Source organism: Papilio polytes, unplaced genomic scaffold (assembly GCF_000836215.1).
Source record: "Papilio polytes unplaced genomic scaffold, Ppol_1.0 DF823935.1, whole genome shotgun sequence".
In the NCBI taxonomy this organism is placed as follows: domain Eukaryota; kingdom Metazoa; phylum Arthropoda; class Insecta; order Lepidoptera; family Papilionidae; genus Papilio; species Papilio polytes.
The window spans coordinates 2,131,529-2,156,628 of record NW_013525269.1 but is presented as its reverse complement, the minus strand read 5'-3'; the positions used below and the strand labels follow the sequence as shown (position 1 = coordinate 2,156,628).

At 31.6% G+C, this 25,100-nt stretch overlaps 1 protein-coding gene across 1 annotated transcript in view; it reads left to right on the top strand.

Moving 5' to 3' along the window:
* The window catches only part of LOC106101883, a 44,099-nt gene that overhangs the window by 9,154 nt on the left and 9,845 nt on the right, over window positions 1–25,100 (top strand). The window contains exon 2 of the mRNA XM_013281237.1: window positions 1,164–1,257. Within this exon, the coding sequence (XP_013136691.1) occupies window positions 1,200–1,257 (58 nt within the window). The 5' untranslated portion in view covers window positions 1,164–1,199. The remainder of the gene's footprint in view (window positions 1–1,163; window positions 1,258–25,100) is intronic.

The following is a 25,100-nucleotide window of genomic DNA, read 5'->3' as shown; positions in this document are numbered from 1 at the left end:
CAACATTTTTCTATCAATGACATGAGAGTCGTTAAAATCATGATTGTATTGAAACTTTACGATACTAATGCAGTAGACGTTTGTAATGGTATTACAGGAATACGACCGCCATCTTGTTTTTATTGTTACATGGAGTTATGAATTCCGTTTCATGCGCTGTTTTTGAGAATTCAATTTGTTCAAGCAATCAGGTCGTTTTATTACTTTTCAATACCATTGGGTTATGTTAACTAGGTTGAGGCTTTGGTTAAATTTTCTAAAACAAGTATAAATCATTTTTCCCAACTTTAGACTAGCTATTTTTAATTATGATAGTGAGTGGTATAAGAACATTTTTACTTAAAAATAACCTAAAATTTAGTAATTAATTCATTAAATTTTGTATTTATGAATTGAAGTTAATTAAACAGGTAATGCGGCAATTAAATGAAAGTAAATTAAGAGATGTTTATTTTAAAGTACAATATCTTTTATGTAGGCAAATTGACCGTTAAAATTGAAGTGTTTGTCTATACTAGATTTCATTCTAATTGTAATGCATACGTATTTATTCCTTATTGCAAACGTTTTAAGTGTCATTATCCTGTCAACATCATCCAAACATAAATTATTATTTTATTTGTAGAGTCGTAACGCATCGAGATAAATCAATGAACCATTTTATGTCTTTTACTAATGTATAGAAAACTGATTTAAACATAGATCTTATTAAAATATACAAAATAAAGTAGGAAACCTTTCACTTGACATTATAACTTGAAAAACAAACGACAGTGGTGTTTTGTTATTTAAAAATGTTAAGGTAAATTTAAATATTTAATGCTTGCAACAATTTACTTGTCAAAAAAATATGTTTTGTTCTTTTTTGAATTGTATTTCTTACGTACACGTCTTTTATAGTCTGTAGTAAGTATGTTATAACTAAATAAGTAGTATAGAAACAGTGGTTTTAATTTTAACCAAACCGGTTACTGTTTCTTCTCGTAATGAAAAGAAGTTTATTGGTATATCTTCATTGACTAATAACATTAATCGCATAACGTTATCTTTTCACGTATTATAACTGTAATATATTGTGTTAAATATAGATAGGTTTTGTAACCTACCCTCAGACAAGTTTAATAAATCAGTACAATATCTAATAATTTACATTTTTGTTTCAGATTAAGAAAATAAAGATTCAGTGAAGTGAATACAAGATGGTGCTGTTAAAATTTGTGTTTTGTTTCGGCTTACTGCACATGGTGTCTGCTAAAGGTAAGACTTGTATAGAATACAGCTATTATTTTAGACGCATTTTTAACACATTTTATTTAAAAAAAAACCGGTAAGAAGAGAACAAATATTAGAAAGAAACTGTCGTTATAACGATCGTATTTATTCATCTTATTTCTTTTATTCCATTTCCAATTCCAAAGTTCCAATGTTTGTTTGTGTTTTTAAATCTTTTGGTTTGTTTATATATAACCTAGCCAGATGTAACTATAGAAAATGTAAGATTATTTTTATGTCATACAAAAACTGATTCAGATTTATATTCTGTTACTGTTGTCATACTCAGAGACCTTTAAGTGAGTCCTTATTATTAAGTATCTACCTTCTTATCAATGGAGCTATTTCCAGTAATCCAGTACTCCAAGTAAATGAAAGCACATTTATTTTACTGAGCACGACAGTTTTATTACTGTACCGTTAAACAAAACAGTAATTTGGGACATTAATAGTAATAAATTGTTACAACCATCTCAATACAATTGTCTCACGAGGTCAGTTCGGATACTAACGATCTGCATAATTAAGACTGTGAAATCAAACTACATGAACACGCAATAAAAGATTCAGTTTTCAATACTCAGATATGCGTATCATTCTACTAGAAAGATATTAAAAACACGCGATTTTTGTCTGGCTAAAATTAATTAAAAAAGTTCATGTCTTTCTTTTATGATAAATTCTCTTTTCATGTTATTTTTGTTTTACAATTCAGATGAAATAATTTAAAAACATATATTAACTAATCCACATAAAATGTATATAAATAGACACCACTTAACAAAAGATATAACTTCATCCTTACAAAGTTCAATTTCGCATACAACTTTAGTAACAAACAATAGCAAGAATTCTTACAACGTTAAGCGATTTTATACTTTACACCTTTATGTTAGTGTTGATTTTGCAACAGTACCAAATCAACAACACAGGAACCCCAGGACTTGTACTTCAAAGGTACTTTTGCCTCTACATTTAAGAAAAGAAAACATTTCCCCGCGCCCCAGGCGATCACAACACAGAAGTAAAATTACATACAAGTAAGGGCCATTTTCTTTGCCCTAATCATTAATCCGCTGTCTCCGCGGGCAAAGACATTTGAGCCAACCAAAGACATTTAATAAATATAGACTAGACATAGTGGACAAAAAAAAATTACCGGTACTTTTTCTGAAAGGTAACACTGCTGTCAAGTTTAGTGCTACCTCATATACTTGTAATGACATGTAATGACATCTTTTGTTTTAAAATAAACTATCCAGTGTCTAAAAATAAAATATAGTTAAACATTTAAATATTATTTAATAACATATATTGGCAATTAATTTAAACGCAACTAATTATATTGAAATGTTTTGATCTATCAATAGTTAGTGATGATCATGTAAAAAATATTTTAAGTAAAGTGTCAACTATGCCTACTCTATATATATTTTTAATATCTGTAGCTCCAACATTTAACCGCCACATACATCTATTTAGAACACGTAGACACGCAATTACTTACAAAGAATGTCTCAAACTAACACGACATGTAAGTTTACCAGCTTAACTATTTTACGGCAGAATTGTACGAAAACTTTTCTTTATTTTAATTTGATCAAATTCAATTATAGAGATTATGTTCTCTGTGTGTTTTCTGTGGCAAGAAAAACTATGTAGTTATTATTGCCACTTGTTTTAACATACCCGCTCTTTTGCGTCAAAAAAAATTAAAAGTTAGGCAACGCTGTAATTGTCGATGTCTATGGGGAGAGGTCACGTCACTATTTCGGTGTTTCCAGGTATTTTCGTTTGCCATCTTATAATATGAAAAATAATAAACAGCACTTATCATAGTAACGTGGTCGTAAAATTGTACAATATTCAATTAAATGGTTATTATGTTTTACTTACATTTAATATGGTAAGTCGGGTAGGAAGTCACGTTTTGTAAATAAAATTGTAACAGTTGTAAATATTCCCACCATAGTGTAGAATGATAACGTTTTTACTCATATAACTCAGAACTGTAAACCAAAAAATTGGCGTCCGCTAAATCATCCGTTTTCTTCCTTTTTTTTACATTGCCAATACGCAATTTTGCCAATAACTTTTAAATAAAAATAAATGTTTTGAATAAAATTTTACGACAGCACAGCTAAAGATGAGATCAGAATTTTGACCTCTGTAAAAGAGGTCAGAATTAACATACAAATGATCCATCGAAGCGTTTGAAAAAGTCACCTGATTCAATATCGTACTAACGTATAATTTGTTTTTGTACTATTTTATTTTATACAGACAGATGAAATGTCATTGTTCATAGATTATAAATGTTTTGGAAATCAAGACCAGCACCGCATCTTATCTTTAATTAATCTCTTTTCTGTAAAACTTTTATCGATAAATTACCATAATTATGAGTTTCCTGTACACGTGTCGAAAAAATTTTATTTTTGTTCGGCACTGAAATTCAGTACCTAATACTGGTGGAATAAAGAAGACCTCCATATAATATGAAACTTATTGTGATCCAGTATAACAAATAGTACCGTTGGAAACATATGGACATCCCTTATTAGCGTATAACATTTTAAACGTTCAAGGTTCAATAGCATTCAAACAAACCGCTTGGGTCTTTGTTGACGTACATATTTGCGAATAGACTAAACAAATATAGAGTTATGTTGACGATTTAGACATGTCGTGGAACGTCCTCTTTAAACAGAGTATTACAAATAAACCATAATATCGTCTATCATGTAAAAGGACTAGGTAAATTATCACAAAAGTAATTAAATAATTGATTTATTAGTTAAAAGTGGCCATCATCATATGTGGAAATTTGTGCGTTTGTGCAAGTGTTTATATTACGTGAATTCTATGTTTTACTGAGATTTTAGAAGAAGAAAAAAACTTTTTTCAAGCATGATCCACCCATCGCCAACCCAGCAGGGAATATCACGGCGTAAAATTTTAAAAGCTTCACTTCCTAAACTTGTGATTCGCTAACGGTGTATTTTGATGGGTCATCGACGTTCGATTCATTTTGTTGGAGTGACGTTTTTGTATTTAGACTACCCACAAAAGGACATGTACATCAACCACATGACAGTCGCGCAAAAAACAAACAATACCTTCGGTTTTTTCTATGCTTTAATTTTTGTATCGACAATTTTATCGGTGATAATAAAACAAAAGACGGTATGAATAATGATATCCATCAGCATGTAGCTAAATGAAGAAATATACAAGACTAGCTGTTGATCACGTCTTTGTTGCGTAGAAGAATAAGAAATGTAATAAATATAGCCTGAGTTACTTAGTGATAACATAACTAATCATTGGTGTAAGAATTTTTGAAATCATCTCAGTAGTTTTTGAGTTATTTTAATAAATACAAAAATACAAATTTTCCTCTTTATAATACTGGTATAGATATGGCATAAATAAACTACAAATATATAAAATTTAATAATAAAAAAAACAAAGCAACTGCAATAACTACAGTTCAAATTTACTGAGAGCTGAATTAGATAAGTCATAGTTTTCCCTTAATAGAGTTACCGCCGCACACAGAATTATTTAATAGGTACTCGAGGAAGTCACTGTAGAGATTTATTTCACTAAACCTACATAACAAGGCTTCCTTTGTGATTCTATTCTGGGTTTGGCACTAGGATCCTTTACTGTTACAAAATATCACAATCAGGTATAACCTGACTATAACTAGCGCGTACCATCCTTCGACCACATCTTCACTTTGGTCTAGGTGGGATAGTGGTCAAGCGCTGGTTTTTGCAATTTAAAAAAAAACCTTTTCTATCTTTAGAACGCCTATCTAGGTCACAGTAAGAGAAACTGGTTTCTTTTTCATAATCACATACTGTAAAGATGTAAGTTGTAACAAAAACAATGAGCACCGTGCGAAAGCGACACCAACAATACTTGACAGCGACACACGCTCCCTTTGTTCAAAGCTGAAAAGAATACGCGTTAAGTAAAGCGTACTTATCTAAACAACGTTTTCAACTCTCACTCTACTTAGAACTATAAAAGCTGTTAAAATAAGTGAAAGTAACAGAAATGTTACATTTCATAACGAAACAAAAATATAAGATTAATCTGAATTATTTATAGTAAATAATAAATAAACATTTATAAGTTGCAAATAATTTCTATGTAAAAGAACAACTTCTAACAGCTACATAACTTAAAAAATATTATCGAAGTAGTTAATGACAAGGCTCTAATTACAACAATATTTCAAGTTAAAATCAGCTTGAGCTACCTAATTTTAGGGATAAATAGTAGTGGTATTAGGAGTTCAATTTAGTGCTCACAATCTAACATAACTTTGAACTGACTTCCCATAAGAGGAAGGTTATCAATTCGTCTGTTTTTATGTACCGCATATCCCTAGCAGTAGTGGAAAGATTTCGCAAATTCTTACTTTATTATAAAGATAGTGCTTGCAGGTGGGTCCCATTGTTTTTTTTATTTTTGGAGTCAATAAATCGGACATAGTTTTTGCTATGGTACCAAAGACATTTAAGAAATACATAGACTAGGTATAGTAAAAAAAAATCACCGGTACTTTCTCTCAAAGGTTGACAGTTGTCAAGTTTAGTACGCCACCTCGTGTCATTGTATTTACATGTAAAACATCTTACAAATTAGTGAGATTATGTGAAATTGTTTTAAGTGAAGTGTCAACTATGCCTACTCTATATATATATTTAATGTCTTTGTATGGTACATTAATTGTTAAAAGCTCATTCAGTTATAAACGGCTTTAGATAAAGACTGTAGAGAACCATAACATGCAATAACTGCGAGCCGTAAAGTCCGCGAATGAAGTCAACGAAGCGAATCTCTTCATGCATTTAAAGCAATGCTTAAGAACGTAACGTTACACCGTTATATGTTATTCTCGTTATTCACTATATGCTATAAACAACTGTCTGATTGTAAAGTTGAAACGCTATTTCTTCTGTAGCTTAATTATTTTCGCGTGACGACTAACAGAACTGTTTCATACATATCTTTAATTGTGATCGATTTTTGGACGGTTTCTCAGCTACGTTTAACCATTCGTTAGTATTTTTGGTTTCATAACTTCTTGAAATGCAGCACTTAACTATTGTGGTTTTTAGAAATATACCATTCGTAAGTTACGGGTTTCCCACCATCAGTGCTGAAAAATCGGAAGCTAAAACAATCCAATGTTTTCATGATTTTACTATTCTGTTCTCAAATGTTTTTTCGTTTTTCGTATGTCTTAATTTCAATTGTGAACTGATTATGTATCTTATGTATACACACCTTTATAAGGGACCTCAAACACTGTTCAGTTGTTGTTTTCTTCTACAATTCTTAAACGGGACACGTTACAAGTTGCCAGGTGTACACGGGACGGTGTTTATTGGACACGTAAGTCACGCAACATTAAACCTGTTTGGACTTTAGTAAGACTTACTAGGGTTTCACAATTAAAAAAAAACAACTTATTACCATCTAAGAAGGTATAAAGACCGTACAAGATAATTGCATATCAAATAATATTAATATTTTTTTGTTAATTGTTATCATGAAAATAAACTCGGCAGCTTAATTATGGTTTTTATCACAATAATAATTTATTTTCCTCTACGTTGAAATTTACCTAGTTTGTTATGAACGTTTTAAACAAAGGAAAAGTTAAAGTTATATAAATTGCTACAATAAAATAAACTTACATAAAATGGCCGCAATAAGATAAAGAACTTATAAGTTAGATTACAATTTCATTTATTTTAGAGCAAATTTTCTTAACAGAATTTATTGTATGTTTTTTTCTAACCTTAAATATATTATCATATACTTTTACTTAAGCTAAATAATGGTTATATGAGATTACATAGATTAAAAAGATTACATCTGTAAGAGGCCTTACTAAAGGTGGCTAAAACCACAAGCCCACACACGATCCTAATTTGTAAAACGAAACGCAACAAAGCAGTTATTCTATGCAAGCAGTCGTTTTGTAAACACCTCGTAACAACGCTAAGGGACCACACTCAATGTTTTAAGAATTCAACGTAACGTTTTAAATTTTTTAAACTCAAAAGCTATTAAGCAAGTTTAAAGTAATATTTTGCACACCTTAAGTTATAATGAATAGGCTCCTTCATATATTATTTACGTAACAAGAAATTATTTCAACTACATCTGGGATTCAAATTTTCAACTAATTCTTTAATGTTTATTTTAAATTTTTTTAGGAACCGTTTCTGAGATTACCCGGAACGCGGTTTGCGGACAGACAGACATACAGACAAAAATTTATTAAATGCGATTTTCGTTATCAGCAACGCAAATACATCATCTTCCCGAAATCTGGAATTCTTCTTTTGATTTTACAAACAGACACTCCAATTTTATTTTATGTATAGACAGATATATTGACAAAGCAACTTATATTCTTGTACGGTACTATATTAAGGAAAATCATCATTTCTTCGCCAAGGAACGTAAGCGTACACTGTATGACACGATTCTTAAAGACAACGGACATAAATTTATTTTCCGTAATAAGTATTGGACTTGAGTGGGAGCGGAGGTTGTGCGTAGGCAACTAGTAAACGTACGTTTGCGGCTAACGATTTAAATATCAACCTTATTAAGTACAGTATAAAGTTGGATATAAATAATACGATGACATTTGATTAGTTATACGCCAGGCCTTTATTTGGGAGCGATGAGGTCGACTTGTACGTGTGGGTTGGTTCACAATGATTCATGTTGGCTGGATAAAAGAATTGGGTGTCTGAATCTTTCGTTCGTTGTCCTATCATACCTGAGTCAATGTACGGTTGTTACAAAAAAATCTGTGTGATAAATCAATGATTGACAATAACAATAGAATGCTGTTACCATAGATGTTTTATGTAAATAGATAGTACAAGTGAATGTAATCTACGAGTATACTTAATATAATACAGCTTAAACACACACTACTTTGTGTAGTAGGATCTTAGCAATCACAGCACATTTTTGAAATTCTTTCTTTAATAAAAAAAACCCTACACTTACGACGACGATTTAGGCTATATATTTTCACGCTATTAAACTTAAGGCGTGAATGAATTAGAAAAATCCTTCATATGGTAAATGGACTATAAACTATAAGCTGCCAACATTAAGGAAGCAAGGTTGTACCGGTAATTCTGACATTTGCAATTGAGAATTTAGCAAAAAGCTTTGTTTATTCTTTATAAAATAAAGTACTTATAGTTTCACGCAAATGAAATCTCACTAGAACTAGTAAAATAATAAAGTGATTCAGATTTAACGGTAGATATAGATGTTTGGTAGAATAACTGTACCTACACTTCACGTGGAAAAGGGCAGAATGGAAGTCCATCAAAAATCCACTCCACTTTCTAAAAACAACAAATAGGAAAATTCTTGTGTTAGTTATAAAACTTCACAGATGATAAAATAATATTAAACATTATCTTTATATTTGAGCTACATCCAAGATACTTAAAGAAAACAATTTTTTATGAACCCTCATTCTTATATCTTTCTTCAACTTAGAAATATTATATCACTTGCCTGATAAATAATGTATGTATCTTTTTATCTTCTCCCAAATGTTATCCTAATAACATACTAATACTAATATAATATATACTTCGACTATTATATTTCGCCCGCGACTCCGTTCCCGTAGCCTATATGTTTTGCCAGACTTTGCTATTCGTGCGTCTCATTGAACTCCGTTTAGTTGTTTAGGCGGTAAACTTTAACAAACATCCATCCATCTAAACTTTCGCATTTATAATATTAGTTAACACATTAGCTATCTAATATTTTAATTACGCGCGGGCAAAACTTGTATTAAAATATTCCCCAATACAAGAATTGTTGAGAATTATACGATATACTTACTTCTTAATAATCTTTTAATCATAACTCTGACTCAATATCAAAACATATTTTTATATGTACACTAGCTTTCGCTCGCAACTCCGTCCGCATGATATTAAAAAAGAACAAAACCAAGTAGCCTATGTGTTCTTCCAAACTATCCTCTACATCTATGCCAAATTTCTTTGAGATCTGTTCAGTAGTTTAGGTTATAATTCTAACAAACATCCATCCATCCATTTAAACTTTCATATTATAATATTAAGTATGATGTGTCATAATTTAAGTAATATGAATTCAAAAATTAACAAACGTACTTCCCATAACATGTAAGTACTTTAAAATGTAAAATCACACTTTCCGGTCGTTTTAAATTAAGATGACTGACTACACGCAATGTGGTTTATGACCATACGGCGGTAATAGGATCTTGCGTTCACCCACTGACCAATGAAGTGGATCTATCCGGATGCACTGGGTAACATTCCAATCCGTTAATACTTTGTGAGGTCTAATTACCCATAAAGGGTACATAAAATGGGTACAAACTGTACATACATGGTGCACATGAAAAACAGTTGAAAAATGCATGTTTTTAACATCGCATGTGGAATTGTTTTATAACGTTTGAGACAAGTAATAATAGATTAAAAATGACACAAAAAGACAATTCTAAAATACAAGCACTGGTTTTTTTATGTGCTGCAAAATACTATATAGAGCGATCACATTATCGTTTAACTGTCGACGTTTTTGTATAGTTAGGACTTGATATTACTCTTTTATTTGTCACGTAAGGTATACTATGCTCAAAACATCTTGATACGTAGCATAATTCGTAGACATATTTCGTCAATCTTAAAAATTAAATGGTGTCGAATTGTAAATGGTAAGTAAATAATTGTAGCTACGAAAGATTGAGATAAGAAGCTAATATTGTTCAGAATTTTACGGTTATATGTGTATAATCTTTGGTCACAATGCCGAGGGCCAAGTAGGACTGATCCTATTATACCAATCTACTTAATGGTTACCTAGCCCTTAGATAAGGTAAAATGACAACCTTATCTTTTACACGTATACTTTTTTAAAGAGTTTAACTTCTTCATAGTGATACAAGTATGCTAATTATAAAAGGAGTGGATAGTTGATATATTAGTTATTACGAATTAATTTCTTCCAAATAGGCAGAAAACACGTTTAGTATTCGGTAATTATTTTTACAAAATATTACCCGATTTCGTTTTTCAGTTTTTTCATTCTCTTCACAAACAAGATTATATTTATGTTCCATTTAGTTGGCCCTATCTTTGTTTACCTCCTTACTATAAGTCTTGTACCAATAAAGTTCCAAGTACACTCATGTCCAAAGCTGTCATTCATTTTCGGTATTTTACTAACTTAATTTTAATATCGACTGTACCACATTAAATAATCGTGAGACCGCACCTTTATTAGTGTAACGAAACCTGACACGACCGAGGTGGCGCAATAATTAACCTAAATAGACTTAAAATATAAATGTATTATAATTTATCTTACCTCTCTTTTTATACAGTCTAGGTAGACAGAGATAGCGTTGTTGGTCTACCTTTTAGATTTTAATATTAAAACTTACATTCAATTAATAGAATAAAGGATAAAATCACTTGGTATAGTAGGTTTAATTACTGCAAGTAAGCATTCGACTTTCAAAAGTTTCCTATTTCTGAGGGGCTTATCACGAATATACGTGAGAAGTCATCGACAATACCTATATGGTATATATTTATAAAGGAAAATAATAAACAAAATAACCTTTAATTAAGTTCAGAATACAAGTTACAATATAATTCAGAATAAAAGGTTACAACTTTAGTATTTTTTCCTTTTTTTTCCTGATTCCCTCCTCTCATACAAATTTTGATGGTGTTAAGAAAACGTTCTCGAAACTGTAACGTTAACTTTCATGGTAGACCCTGTGAGGTTGAAAAGCAAATTTGAAATATATAACCAGCTTTTTATAACTTGAAATTTCTATACAACAATGTATCATTTTGATAACACATTTAATGTCTGTTTTTGACATAGTTTATTTTAAATTTTGACACAAAGGACTTCACGGTACAAAGGCTTGAGTTTAATATGTTGAAATAATAATTGTATAACATAACCTAGAATAATATTCATAACATTTCATTAAGTAAAATTTCAGAAATATCTTTACCTGTATTATCTTAAGGCACGATTACGAAGAGTAAAATGTAATCTAATAATTCTTAAAATACACTCCTTAAGCGATAGTCTTACTAATGTTATAAATACGAAAGTGTGTGAGAGTTTGTAGACTAAACGGCTGAACGGATCTCGATGAAACTTGAACACATAGGCTACTTCGTTTTGTTCTTTTTTAATTCGCAGACGGAGTCGCGGGCGAAACTAGTCTATACTAATGTTTTAAAGAGGAAAGATTTGAATCTATATATTTTTATATGTATTAAAATACTCAAAAACTACTGAGCCGATTTCAAAAATTCTTTCACCATTAAAAAGCTACGTTATCAGTAAATAAGTAAGGCTATGTTTTTTTCCACGCGGACAGAGTCGCGGGCGATAGCTAGTAAGTAATAATTGAATTTACAACATTCTGTAGACAAACCTAGTACTTTTTAATACAGACCGCGTAGAGATATCGTGACCACGGTTATGCAAATACAATAGATCAACGATTTCCCTACACACATTCCGCAACTAAATTGCTTACTTTACAAAATCTATTAATTCATTTTTGATACGTCACAATAAGCAGATCCTTTCATTAAAAGTCTAACTTTGGCTCATAAACCTAACCTTTAAAAAAATCTTTTATCATATTTTATTTCAAATAATATAATTGTACAACAAGGTGCATATATGTACATGTAGCTACAACGACGAACTTTGATTATTAAGTAATAATTGAAGAACCTTCTTTTAGCATTATCTAAATTTAACATTTTCAACTTTTCAAACACCAACAGAATATCCGCACGTAAAAAGTTCAAAGCATTTATAAGCAATCTAAATCAATAACCTCATTGTTCTTGCAAAAAAGATCGAGTTCGCTGTAAGAAAAAAACTATTAAATGTAGAAACTATTTAACGGTTATTATGGTATCCGTAACTGTAATAACCGACCCGTTAGAAAAGAAAAATAATAAAATTATAACTGGCAGCCAACATAAGTCTGCCGAAATAATACACTCGTAATTTTTTTAATTGATTTTTTAATTAAGCAAAATACAAAAACCACAAAAAATAAAGTACATTGAAGTAGGCTGGAAAGAAAAAATTAAAACATGCACCTATATTTTACACCCGTTTTATGAAGACCTGGTACATACAAAAACGCAGAATGTAATGACGTAAAAATAATAGCAACATTTATCGAAGGCATACGTGATAATAATAGAAATCGAGTCTCATTTCCATTCGACTTTGAAATACAAAGTAGACTGTTGCCCTGGTAATTCTGCGACGCGTCACCTGTGCCTGGCCGGTTTTAAAATAATAAAAATGAATAGACCGTATCATGATGGAATATGTGCTACTCACAACGCAACTATGTATATAAAATCCACGACTGTCGATTTATTTGTCCCACCTTTAAAGTTAAATTAAATTATACTTTTAAATATAAATAACAGCTTATTGAAAAAACTTATAACAGTTGCGTTTTTTTTTTTGCTTTTTATGAATTCATTAAAAGTAATTTATTTGCTGTAGACGAAATATTTACAATATCACTTTTTCTAATGTCCGGTTCTCAATTGCCGAAGCCTTATAACATTTTATAAGACCGTAAGACCACCTAAGACGTATCTGTTAAACACAAAAGGAAGGCCACAGTTTGACCGCAGACAAAGGCGCGTTTGTAACCTAACTAATGACAGAAGATGAAGATAATATAAACTTTAGTAGCGCATGAAAATATATTTCTAACATGAATTACACGAAAAATTAAAAAATTAGACGAAAATTTTTTATGAATTTTTTTTATGAAAAAAGCCCCTTTGTATTTATGGATATATTTTTTTAAAAACCAGTTATTTTAATCACAATACTATCTAATATTTAAACAAATCGTTTAATTAAATAATGATTATCTACAAATAAAACGTTATGTGTTAAAAATAGAAGAATATTCTCTTTTATCCCATGATAGTGAATGGTAGCATATTTTGCGAATGAAATAAGAAAATGTTTTAAACTACGTCATTAAAAAATACTCGGCGCGCTCGTCGGCTTCACCCGTTCATTCTATGGCGTTAATTATGGCCGGCGAACAATGAACAAGATTCTCAGAATTGTGTTGACCGCTCTCCCCGCATTAACATCTATGTTTTTGTTACGCAACCACAGCGTCTTGATCCAAGATAACGTATTGTTTATTAAGTTTGCTATAAATATTTGTGTAGACAACATTATCTCTATTTCATTTTATAATTTTGTCTGTTAATCAATAGGTTTGTTATAAACTTGCTGTTGCCCGCGACTTCGACCACGCAATATTAAGATAAAATTTAGTAGCCTATAATATGCCCGTCTATGTCAGCTACCCTTCAGTAAAAGTCCGCTCGAAATCGACCCAGCCGTTTCGGAGATTACCCGGAACAAACGCGGCTTGCGGACAGACAGACAAAAACATTTTAAACGCGATTCTCGTTATCAGCACCGCAAATACAAACAGACATTCCAATTTTATTGTATGTATAGATATAGCTTAATAATGAATGCTTCGGATATAATTCTTTACGGATAATCATAGGAAATGGTTAACATTTAATAGTTTTCCCATCTATATCTACACCATAAACTTCCCTTAGTGACCATTTATTGACCCTTAGTGTGCAGTGATAATTAGAAATGACTGATTTTCCAATGCCCAATATCATATAAATACGATTATTTTGTGATATTTTTCATAATTCTTTGAATTAAGAGTTAAAATTTTAGCTTCTTATTTGCTTCCATGCTCACATATTATTTGCACAAATAAATCTGTTTTTATGAAGCAAGATAAATAAAAGGATGAACAAAAAAAAGTATTCAAAATTGATGACATAAAAGTGAAAGGTTGTTATTTATACGTCACAGGCACTCACATATATCAAGCAGATAAGTTACATACTGAAGAAGGGATACTATTAAGTGTACCTGTTACAAACGAGCACGCCCGTTCTTGTAAATCATACTATCATACTTCATACTAATCTTATAAATGCGAAAGTTTAGATGGATGTTTGTTAGAGTTTGTAGCCTAAACGGCTTAACAGATTTTGATGAAATTTGGTATAACGTAGACGATAGTCTGGAAGAACTCTTAGGCTACTCGCTTTTGTTTTTATTAATCCACGCGGACGGAGTCACGGGCGAAAGCTAGTTTAATATAAAATAAGTACTTTAAATCATTGTTGGAGTATATTAAGATAGCCAAGGGCCAATAAAAGGATTTTTAGTTATTTTAATTCAAGAGTGTATATAAAGCGTTGGAAGCCATCTTTGATAAATTGATAATCCACACGCTTTCAAAAAACGAATCGCCATCTTCTATCAATGTCGATTGAGATGAAAAGATAGAAAGTATTTTCTAGTTTACTGATAAAAGAATATGATAAAACCAATTTAAATTAAGTGTTAAACTTTGTCAACAGAAGGCGAGTGCCACTTGTCACTTCGATAACTCGAAAAAGCTCTAGTTTAAAGAACGGAGCTTGGCGGGTAAAAAATAAAATTGACACAGGTTTAAAAATAGAACAAGTTCCCGCCGTTCTTTGTTTTTTAGACGACATTAATATTTCTCGTCCAAAGCAACCTTACGAGCGCGCATTTTTTATTCTGATTCACTTTTAAAAATACCCTTTTCGCTGTAATAAAATGCACGGTTTAATCCAGATTATAGAGTAAGCCTGACTGTTTTATTTTACAACGTGTTAGGCGGTTACGGAATGGAGAAGTTTATGGCTGTGTTGTTTTATTCGGCTTCTAGTAATAAAATACGTCAGTGTAATCTTAATTACAATTTAAATTACAGCTCTCTGTTCTTTTTTATTTAAATGCAATAATTAAAGTTAGACAGGAGAAAAAAAAACACTATGAACATACTGAAGGCCTATCAGGAATATTCGTGAGAATGTATTCGTAACGTCGTCGACAAAATCTGTATTACATTTGTGCAGCGGGCGTAGATTACTCCAATAAATCTCATAGAACAATTGTCAATGACGTTACGAATAAGCTTCCGCAACTTTTACAAATATTCGTAATAGACCCTCTGATTTATCAAAATAGCATATACTTTTATGTCATCAATTTTACATCAAGCTCCGTAATTACTGGATAAGGTTTTACACCAAGCTTCAGGTAATTAGTTGCTCTTAATATGCATTTTCTGTTTAGTGTCGCATAATAAACATTTTCATTGTTTCGTGGAACACGTAAGGAGTTCGTAACCTCATCTTTAAATGAAACAGCGAAAATGAAAACCTCTCTTTCACTCCTGTATCATAATATGGGCTATTTATTTTCTGTTGCTGGCATGACGCCGTTCTCATATGTGACTATTTCGAACTCTCTTCTACTACAATGGTAATTTCTCATACATTTCGAAAAAGCCGATTGGTACTTAAAGTTAGAAGTATTCCAAAGTATCATGAGAGAAAGACGACCGACATAATAAGCTGTCTATTAAAATTTTAATAGATCATTCGAGCGCGCTATAAAAATGCCCCTTAAGTTACCATACGTAGCAATTTTCTATCGTGAAATTATCATAAAAACACACGCGTATACCCCATTTGTTCGTCTCACGAGAATTTCTTTATTCCAGACCAAATTATCCGATAAAAAAGATCTCATGCGGGGGCCGATAGCAAAGTGTGATAACCCGTAAAACGTGGGATTTTACATTCAACGATTACAGTAAATTATGGTTTAAGAATAATTCAGTTTCCTTGATACGGATCTGTCTTTTGTTCTGTAATACTAGGCACTTTTTAAATATGATTGTTGGGAAAATGAAGAAACCGTCGTTTTATGGCAAAGTAAGATATGTGCTTATGCGACTTAAAAAACTGCATAGCGGATGTTACGTAGATATTATTCTTGCTTTGATGCATCATAATTTTGTTGTTCTCTTGTTTTATTGAGATTGTTGTTAACGACCAATATATACGATATTGCAAAATTGAATAAATTAAATGCACTTGGTTGTTACATAATAAAGGAAAGAACGGCTAGTCTTAAAACTCATTATTTATTGTACAATGACTACAAATTAATTAAAAAAATACTAAACTAAAATTTCATCACTTCTAGAAAAATAAGGCACACTTATACTTTGAAACTTTATTTTTAAAACTGTTTCCGAAATAATTACACAACTAATTTGGAAATAACAGTATATTGATAACAAAATATTAAATTACATTAAACGTGTTACAAGATAAAGGATTTAATTACATTTTATAGACCGTACATCATTCGCATATTTACAAACATCGACGTGGAGGTCAAGGGTCCGTACATTGGAATGGATGCATGGAAACACGCACGATTCGCCACAGGGCGTGGGTAATGCCTTGTTAGGGCTCGTACACACGAAGATGACCTAACGACAATGTGACCTACGTCTAGGTTAGTGTGTCACAGACCTTACATGATGATCGATCATTTTGCTCTCTATTCTGTTGACCAGAATACATCAAATTACATTATTACGTAGATGAAAACTACAAAACTAATTTTGCAGGTGCTGGCAGATTTAGACAAAATATATCACAATTTTTATAAACAATTTGTAACGGTTAAGTTGTGTTTTCTTTCTGTGAATAATAAAAGTAATGTAACACAAAAATACAAACTCATACATACACGTGTCTACACACCCACATACATACACATAAACATAGTCACACTTAAATTCACATACAAGTTATTTATTGTAAACTACTTAAAATTTATATTATCGTTTGTCCGAAATAACTAGCACTAAGACGGTCTTAACCGGAACCCTGTCTTCTAGATGGGTTTAAAGCCTAGTATGGCAACCAGGCGCACGACCACTATTTTGTTAAAACAATTTTTTGTAACAACTTCGTAAACAAATCTTTAAAAATGTATAACATATTTCTATAAATCTGCCTCTGTTTTTATGCTTACATATTATACACTTTATTACAATTTACTTCTATATTCATATGCGTATGTGCTCTATAATGTATTAAATTATATAAATTTATCGTAAATAAACCAAGTAACCACATCTAACATCCGACCGAGCCAGATTTATGTAACTGACTGCAATCGTTTAACGTATCGCGTGTTGGACGTAACTAAGGAGACAAATAACAGGAAAAATTACCCTGTCGTGTGGAGAGGTAACTCTCGAGCCGTGTGGTCGGTAACAGCACTTCCGTGCCCTCACCCGGACTGGGTAAATGGGCCCCGCGAGCTCCAGTCCACTTACGTCCCTCTATCTAGTTTATGCGTCTAGTAAGTTCAACTTAAATTGGCCCGTGGTACGTTTTATCTGATTTGTACGCATGTTTTAGCGAACATTTTTATACAAATGTTAGTGTAAAAATTATCTTTTGTAACAAAGTATGTCTTACAAAGTATGATATGAAACTTCTCATAATTATTGCATTGATTTGTTTTTTAGTATGTATGCTTTTAAGTCATATTAAAATAAATTAACGAACCAATTTACATTCCGATAATTTAACTGTAATTTAAATATTGTTATCTGTATCACAAAAAACTTTTGTCAAATCGGCCTCCAGTTTTGCACAACACAGCGTTTACAGCCACACGCGCCAATATCAATTGGACCATTTATACCGAGTAATTGCATTACCATAACCACAGATAATAAAATACTATACTAGTAGTCACATGTTTTATACCATTACATTAATATTTGCACAAACAACAAATGAAAAAAGTCACGATAATTTTTTGAACCTCCATCAAATAAGGACCGAGACAATGTATCCGAATTTGATTACATTTTAAAATAACTTAAAAAATACTTGATTAGTTTAGTTAGTAGTTATTTTTTAAAATCTAGAATCATATCATTCTTTATAAACAATTTTATTAATTTTCCAATAGTAGTAATTTATTCTTAGCTTGCAGTTATCTAAAATCGTGACTAGCCTAGAGGAGATTTGTATTTTTTAATGTATTTAAATAACTCAAAAACTACTGGGCCGATTTTAAACATTCTTTCACAATTAGAAAGGTAATTTATCTGTGAGTAACATAGGTTAAATTTTTTTTATATTTTTTTAATTTCAAGCGGGCGAAGTCGCAAGCAACAGCTAGTCTTATAGTACAAAACATAAAACTTTCTAGCGTCGTTAATAAATTAATTAAAATACTATTTATCGATATTTCCATATTATAATGTTATATGCAGATTTCTAATAACTACATTATCTTATAACTCGGTTAATGTAGATAATTAACCTGGTTATCTATACAAAGTCGAAGTAAACAATAAAAACTGCCATTATCACTGGGTTAACGATATAAATGATTTCTCCAACATTTCTAGAACCCATCAAGACTCAGACTTGAACGTAAGATTCATTGGCTGAATCTTAGTTGACTCAGTATAGATAAAGATTCCTTTTTAATCCATTCTCGATACTCTTCCTCATTCTTTTTCTAACAATAAATGCATGGGAACAAATTGATTTACAAATTGATCCATTCTTCTGTCACTCTAAAGGTACGGAACATATTCACTTTACTCTTGTTTGTTGCCTCTGACATACTCCTAATGTAAACACCAGGGTAGTAGAAATAAACCATGACAATCATTAAAGCACTGGTTACCTCAGCTATTTCTTACATCTCAGTATATCATTGTAATAGTTGTATTCCGGCAGAAAGCACTAACCAGGTAATTTGCGGTGAGCGTACGAATAATCACAACAATGCGACATTTGGGAAACATCACGTAGAGACTTCGGTTGCGGTCACAGACCACATCTCGACTTTATGGTTGCTAATCCCATCAACAAATAATCTTAACGACTTAGGACAGACACAAAGAGAAACACATAATACCCGTAATAACGTCTTTTATTACATAAAAAAGTCATATACATCGATATTCACCTAGTTGGTAATCTTACTTAATATTATAAATGCGAAAGTTTAGATGGATGAATGTTTGTTACAGTTTGTATCCTAAACAGCAGAACGGAACTTAATGAAATTTGGCATAGACCAAGAGGATAGTCTGAAAGAACACATAGGATATTTGCTTTTGTTTTTTTTAATTTCACGCGGACGAAGTCGCGAGCGAAAGCTAGTATAAGTCAATCGAAAGTAAAGAAATTGTTCTAAAAAAGTTTCTACTATCAGAGAGACATGAATATAACACTACTATAACGAAATCATTACTAATAATATTGTAAAGGGGAAATATTTGTATTTTTGTGTTTTGCATGTAATGAAATAACTCAAAAACTACTAGGCTGTTTTTTAAAAATTCTTTAACTGTTGGAAACGTAATTTATCTGTGAGTAACGTAGGCTTCATTTTTTTAATTACATGAGGTCGAAGTCAGGAGCAACAGCTATATGCTATAAAGCTACTTAATACGTCTATGTCTTCGTCAATTTATATTAAAAAAGAATCGTTATCACAAACATATTTCATCAATATCTTAACAAACCCTTACAAGTAAAAATAAACTTCCAAGAACTGTTTAATTAAATACCGGTTATTTTTACAACCTACGGTTTAAATATAGATCCTCTCTCAGAATTGCTTTGCGGTGTTTATCGACAAATAAAAGGGATCTAAAGTGATGTACGCATTTCTTATCGATATCGACAATCTTGAATGGAATATTTTTAAGGAATTAAGTAAGGTTGAAATCGTTTCTAACATTTTTGCTAACAACTGCTTTCACTAAATTGTCTGTTTACATTAAGGTGCATCTCGAGTTCCTAAGATAATTATAATTCGTAACTTAATAGAGGATTTGTAAATGTTTTAATTAAAGGAAATAAAAAGCACTAGGGATGTGTTAGGACCAGATTAAAAGCCATACGGTTCTCTCTGGACATATGTAGGTATCGTTTATACCTACAATTCAATAATTCATCGATATTGATGTCGATAAACAACACATCACTATCGTAACAGTTACCTCCTGTGCCACTTTTTCAGTCGTCATAAAACACGCAGCCATAAATATAATAATATGCGACGTGCACCTGACCGTCCAGCTAGCGAACAGTACACCAGACATATTACTGTTATTGCCTCTCCCACAAGTTTTGCTCAAAGATAATTATATTTCTTACAAGGGAACAACTCGATAATTGAATAAGTGTTGAATCCTAACAGACTGCTGTTTTTATATAACAGCGAGCGATTTAAAGCCGGTTTCCCAACTAAGTTTATTTATTTGTTAGTGTATTTGGTTTGATAACTTCATATAATGCGTTACCGAACTACGTAAATAAAGTTTTACTTAATCAATAGATAATGATAAAATAAATGGAAACTTCGGAAACCCGGCATAAGAGCGTATTGGATAGTGGAAAGTGAATGTACGTATGTCTTTTAATACAATCAACTTCGTAGAAAAAAAAAGGGAAAACAAAGATTAATTGATGTAACTCTATATTTTACGACTTTTACCTTCCCAGTCTTATTATAAACAGGAAAGTGACATCACACGGTAAAGTTTGCTTTATTAATAACCTAATCACCTCAAATTCCTTTACACAAATATGTAGTAAAGTATAAGATTATCTCTAAACCTTTCAATAAAGATGTCTGTATAAGATAAAAGGGTCAAATGCCGTCGAAATAAACAATACAAGCAAAAATGTGAAGAATTTATGCCGTCTAACAACTTCTAGCCTGTAGCTAAAGAACCTACATTCAGGTACAGTTTCGCATATTACTCAAAAATTACATACGCCAGCAACGCATCTGTCGTTCATTTGATGTTGCGGATGTCTTTGGGCGTCGAATCAATTAAAATTAAGCAATCCGATACGATACGTCCATGTCGTATTATCGATATCATGTATCAATATCTATGTGAAGTCTTCTAAATCAGTCTGTGTTAATAACGTACGGTTTAAACTTTTTTTTAGCTCTAATGGACACGGAGAAAATAAAAAATAGGGCATAAACAAAGAAGCGGTCAGTTGTCTGCGCCGACGCATCCGGCCCCGCGCATCCGGCGATATCAACAGCGCCGTACTTACGTGATCCGCGTTTGAATATCGAACCGTCTGTGACGTAATGACGCGCAAATTCTGCACGTAACATTACGTTGAGTAACCTCAAAATCTGTGTTACTTAAGCATCTGACATCACACAATATTACATTAGCTAAGGTATTGAATCGGAGATTTTTAATTTAATTGCTCTTCGAAAAATAAAACAACTTACATCTTTCAAAGAAGGACCGTAAAACAGTAATTAAAGAAAATTTTCCTATTAATTTAATTCTTGAATAAGTAATTAATGTTAATCAATTCTACTAAAGTAGAAGCTTTCATCCACTTAAAAGGAAATCCTTTAAGACTTTTAAAATAGACAATGTCTCCATTTCAAAAGGTAATTGAAAGCGGCAAAAGTTTGTGCTAATCTGAAATGGATGGATTGTCTCGCCGATAGCCAATCTCTTTTCAATCTCTAAATAAAATCTTTTCGATTTAACCATTTCCTTTAAACAGTTCTTCAGCTAACGAAAGATCTTTGTAGTGGGAACGTGTGGTCCAAGTCATAAGAAATGGTTGAATGTTTATCATACGAGTATGTTGTTTGAAAATGGATTTAGTCTTAAGTTTAAAAATTGCCTTAACCATTGAAAATACGTAAAAAATCAGAAAGGCCAATGTTTATGCAGCTAACATTACTACGACAGGTACTAATTAAAAATGCTGACTAAAAGATATTGATTTTATCTTACTAATGTTATAAATACGAAAATTTAGACGGATGGATGGATGTTTGTTAGAGTTTGAAACCTAAACGGCTGAACGGATTTCGATTCAATTTGGTACAGATGTAGAGGATAGTCTGCTAGAACACATAGGCCACTTACTTTTGTTTTTTTTTTAATTCCACACGGACGGAGTCGTTGGCCAAAGCTAGTACTAAAATAATTCAAAACGCTACAGTCTGTTATATAGGACACAAAATCACGAACAGTTACGAGCCGTCCACATAAAGGGACGTCGTATAAAATCCTACGCTTGATTTATATTGCTTACCGCGACGGCCATTTTCAGTGGAACCTAACACGCTTATGGCGCCGTCGACACTATAAAGAAAATTAATTGGCAACCAGATACACTTTCTAGACAATGTGTGACTACTGACGTTTTATACATACGAAATATGAGATTGTTCGTTTATTAATTATACTTAAGTTTAAATTCTCGATACTAGATTTGTAAAGCAACGACGTTAATAACACATATAGCAATTTTCAAAATTACGATATCGTGTAATCTACTTGTAATATATATTTTGAAATAGGATTGCACGACTATAAGATGATGGAAAACTACGACCTGCTTTTCACGTTAAAATATAAAAATTAAATTTATTTTAAGTCACAGACAGCGACTTAATAAAACAATTTTTAAAATCCATTCAATTCAATAAAACATTTATCTTTACGCAAATTAATAAATAAACAATAATGTTTCCCCACCTAGCGGTTATCATTTAACGAATGAATTCCAAAAACAGCGACGACAAAGCTTTCGTCGAAGCTTTCTAAGCTTCAATAATTCAACTGAGTGCGCTTGAGTGTCAATAAATCAAGCTGCGAGCTTTGAGCTTCCACGAAGTTGCAGGAAGGGAATGCATCGTATCGATATGGTCAAAACTACTCCACAGCAATTAAATAGCAAAACAAACGTAATTAAATAAATACTTAACTGTGACTACATAAACTTGCTGAAATGTATTTGTTGACATATTCTCGTTTATTTTTTCATGCAAATAAAAACATTGTTTTAGTAAAAATCTTAGTCGTTAAATTGTTAAAAGAATTTATTGTCTGTGTTTTCATAAAATGATTAATGTCGTATGATTATAAAACATGAACCATACTAGTCTAATTAGTTACACCAAATGTGTCAAGATCTATTCAATCTTTGAGCTACAATGTAGCATTTAAAAACATAAAGTTAAATACAAAATGTTCGCAGCGATCTCCTAATCGAGATTTCAAGCAAAAATGTGTACAAAATTCTTTATCTACCGTTGATGCATTGAGATATGTATGATGGCAACATTTCCAAAACGGTGCTCCACATACAAACGTGTTTGCAATTAGTTAGGTCCAGCTGAGAGGCAGGTCTTGAACAGGTCCCGACGTATCTGATCGTTGCGCACACCGCACGCAAATACAGGCGGATTTAAAATTAGCTATGTTTCAAATGTACTGTTAGAATGTTCCGACAACTGTTCTTACTAATTTCATTTTCATGGTCACTGGATTAATGGAAATTGAAATGCTAAGTGGAAAACATTACAACCTAGTATATTAGCTTTATAGTTCCAAGTTATTTACTAATACAGGCTTGAAATCTAAATAAATTTAAACATTCTATCTTACAGCTGGTACAAAGTTGATGTGGCGTAATCTATAATAATGTTATAAATAGGACATATTTCTATAGTTGGTTTTTTGTATGTATTGAAATAACTCAATAATTACTGCACAGATTTCGAAAATTATTTCACATTTAAAAAGCTACGTTACTAGTGAGTAACATAGGCTAAGTTTTTTATATTTTTTTAATATCACGCGTGCGATGTCGCGAGCAACAACTAGTCCTGAATAAAAAGAAAAACGCGTTTACTACTTATAGATATAGTTTCTACATGTGTAAGATAAAACATTAAAGTAATATTTGCTCACAATTTGTAAACACATTCAGTATGCACGTTGCACAGCAATCGAGGTCAACCTTGAGACAAGTAAATAAATATTTGAATCGGCAATAAACGTTTACCTTTACTAAATTATTGATATTCTAATATGCTCAATTTAAACAGACTAAAATAATAAGTAAAACACTTTGACAAAAATAAAATTGTTTCTGCAAAACTGATGCATATTTCAGATACATCGTAAGAATAATTCTATAGTATTTTTTGATGTTTAATTTTACGAAAGCTTTCTGATTTGCTTCAAAATGTCATCGCCAACAAGTCCATGTCTCTACGGAGAGTCGGCACAGTGTGCTCTTTCATACATTTCTACCAGCCGTCATATCTAGTTCCTCTCCCTTCTTACGCATATCCTCTTTCATTTCCATGTATACCTTCATATTTGCTATAAAATGTACCGACAGTTAATTATTTAATTCCTTTGAATATGAAAATAGCATACAAATTAGTCTAAGTAGAGTGGACAGTTCCGAGCATTAATTTTGCATTCGTTCCGCCTTTGACACAATTGTTTAGAGTACACAAATACAGTTCTATAATATTAATTGTAACCTCAAAGAGGTGAGCTGTAGCTTGCAAATTTAAACAATAATTGTTATCTTGTGCCGTTCCCGTGCCGCTTCATCCGCATGTAATTATGAAAATTTTACTTTATTGTTTACATTTGTTCAAATTATCAATAGCAAATGTCAAAATGACATAACATGACAAACCTTTGCAATCTTGCTTTCTTGATTTTGACAACTTATGGTCTCTTTCCCACATTAGGGTTTTTATCCAAAAGATTTACCCCTAAGTTTATCGGCGTGAAAATATATGGCTTAAAGCATGACGTAAGTGTAGGGCTTTTTATTAAAAAAAAAAGAGGTATTCGAAAATATGCTGTGATTGCTGACATCTTAGGCAACAAAGAAGTGTATGTTTACGCTTTATTATATTAGTATGGATTAAAAAATTGG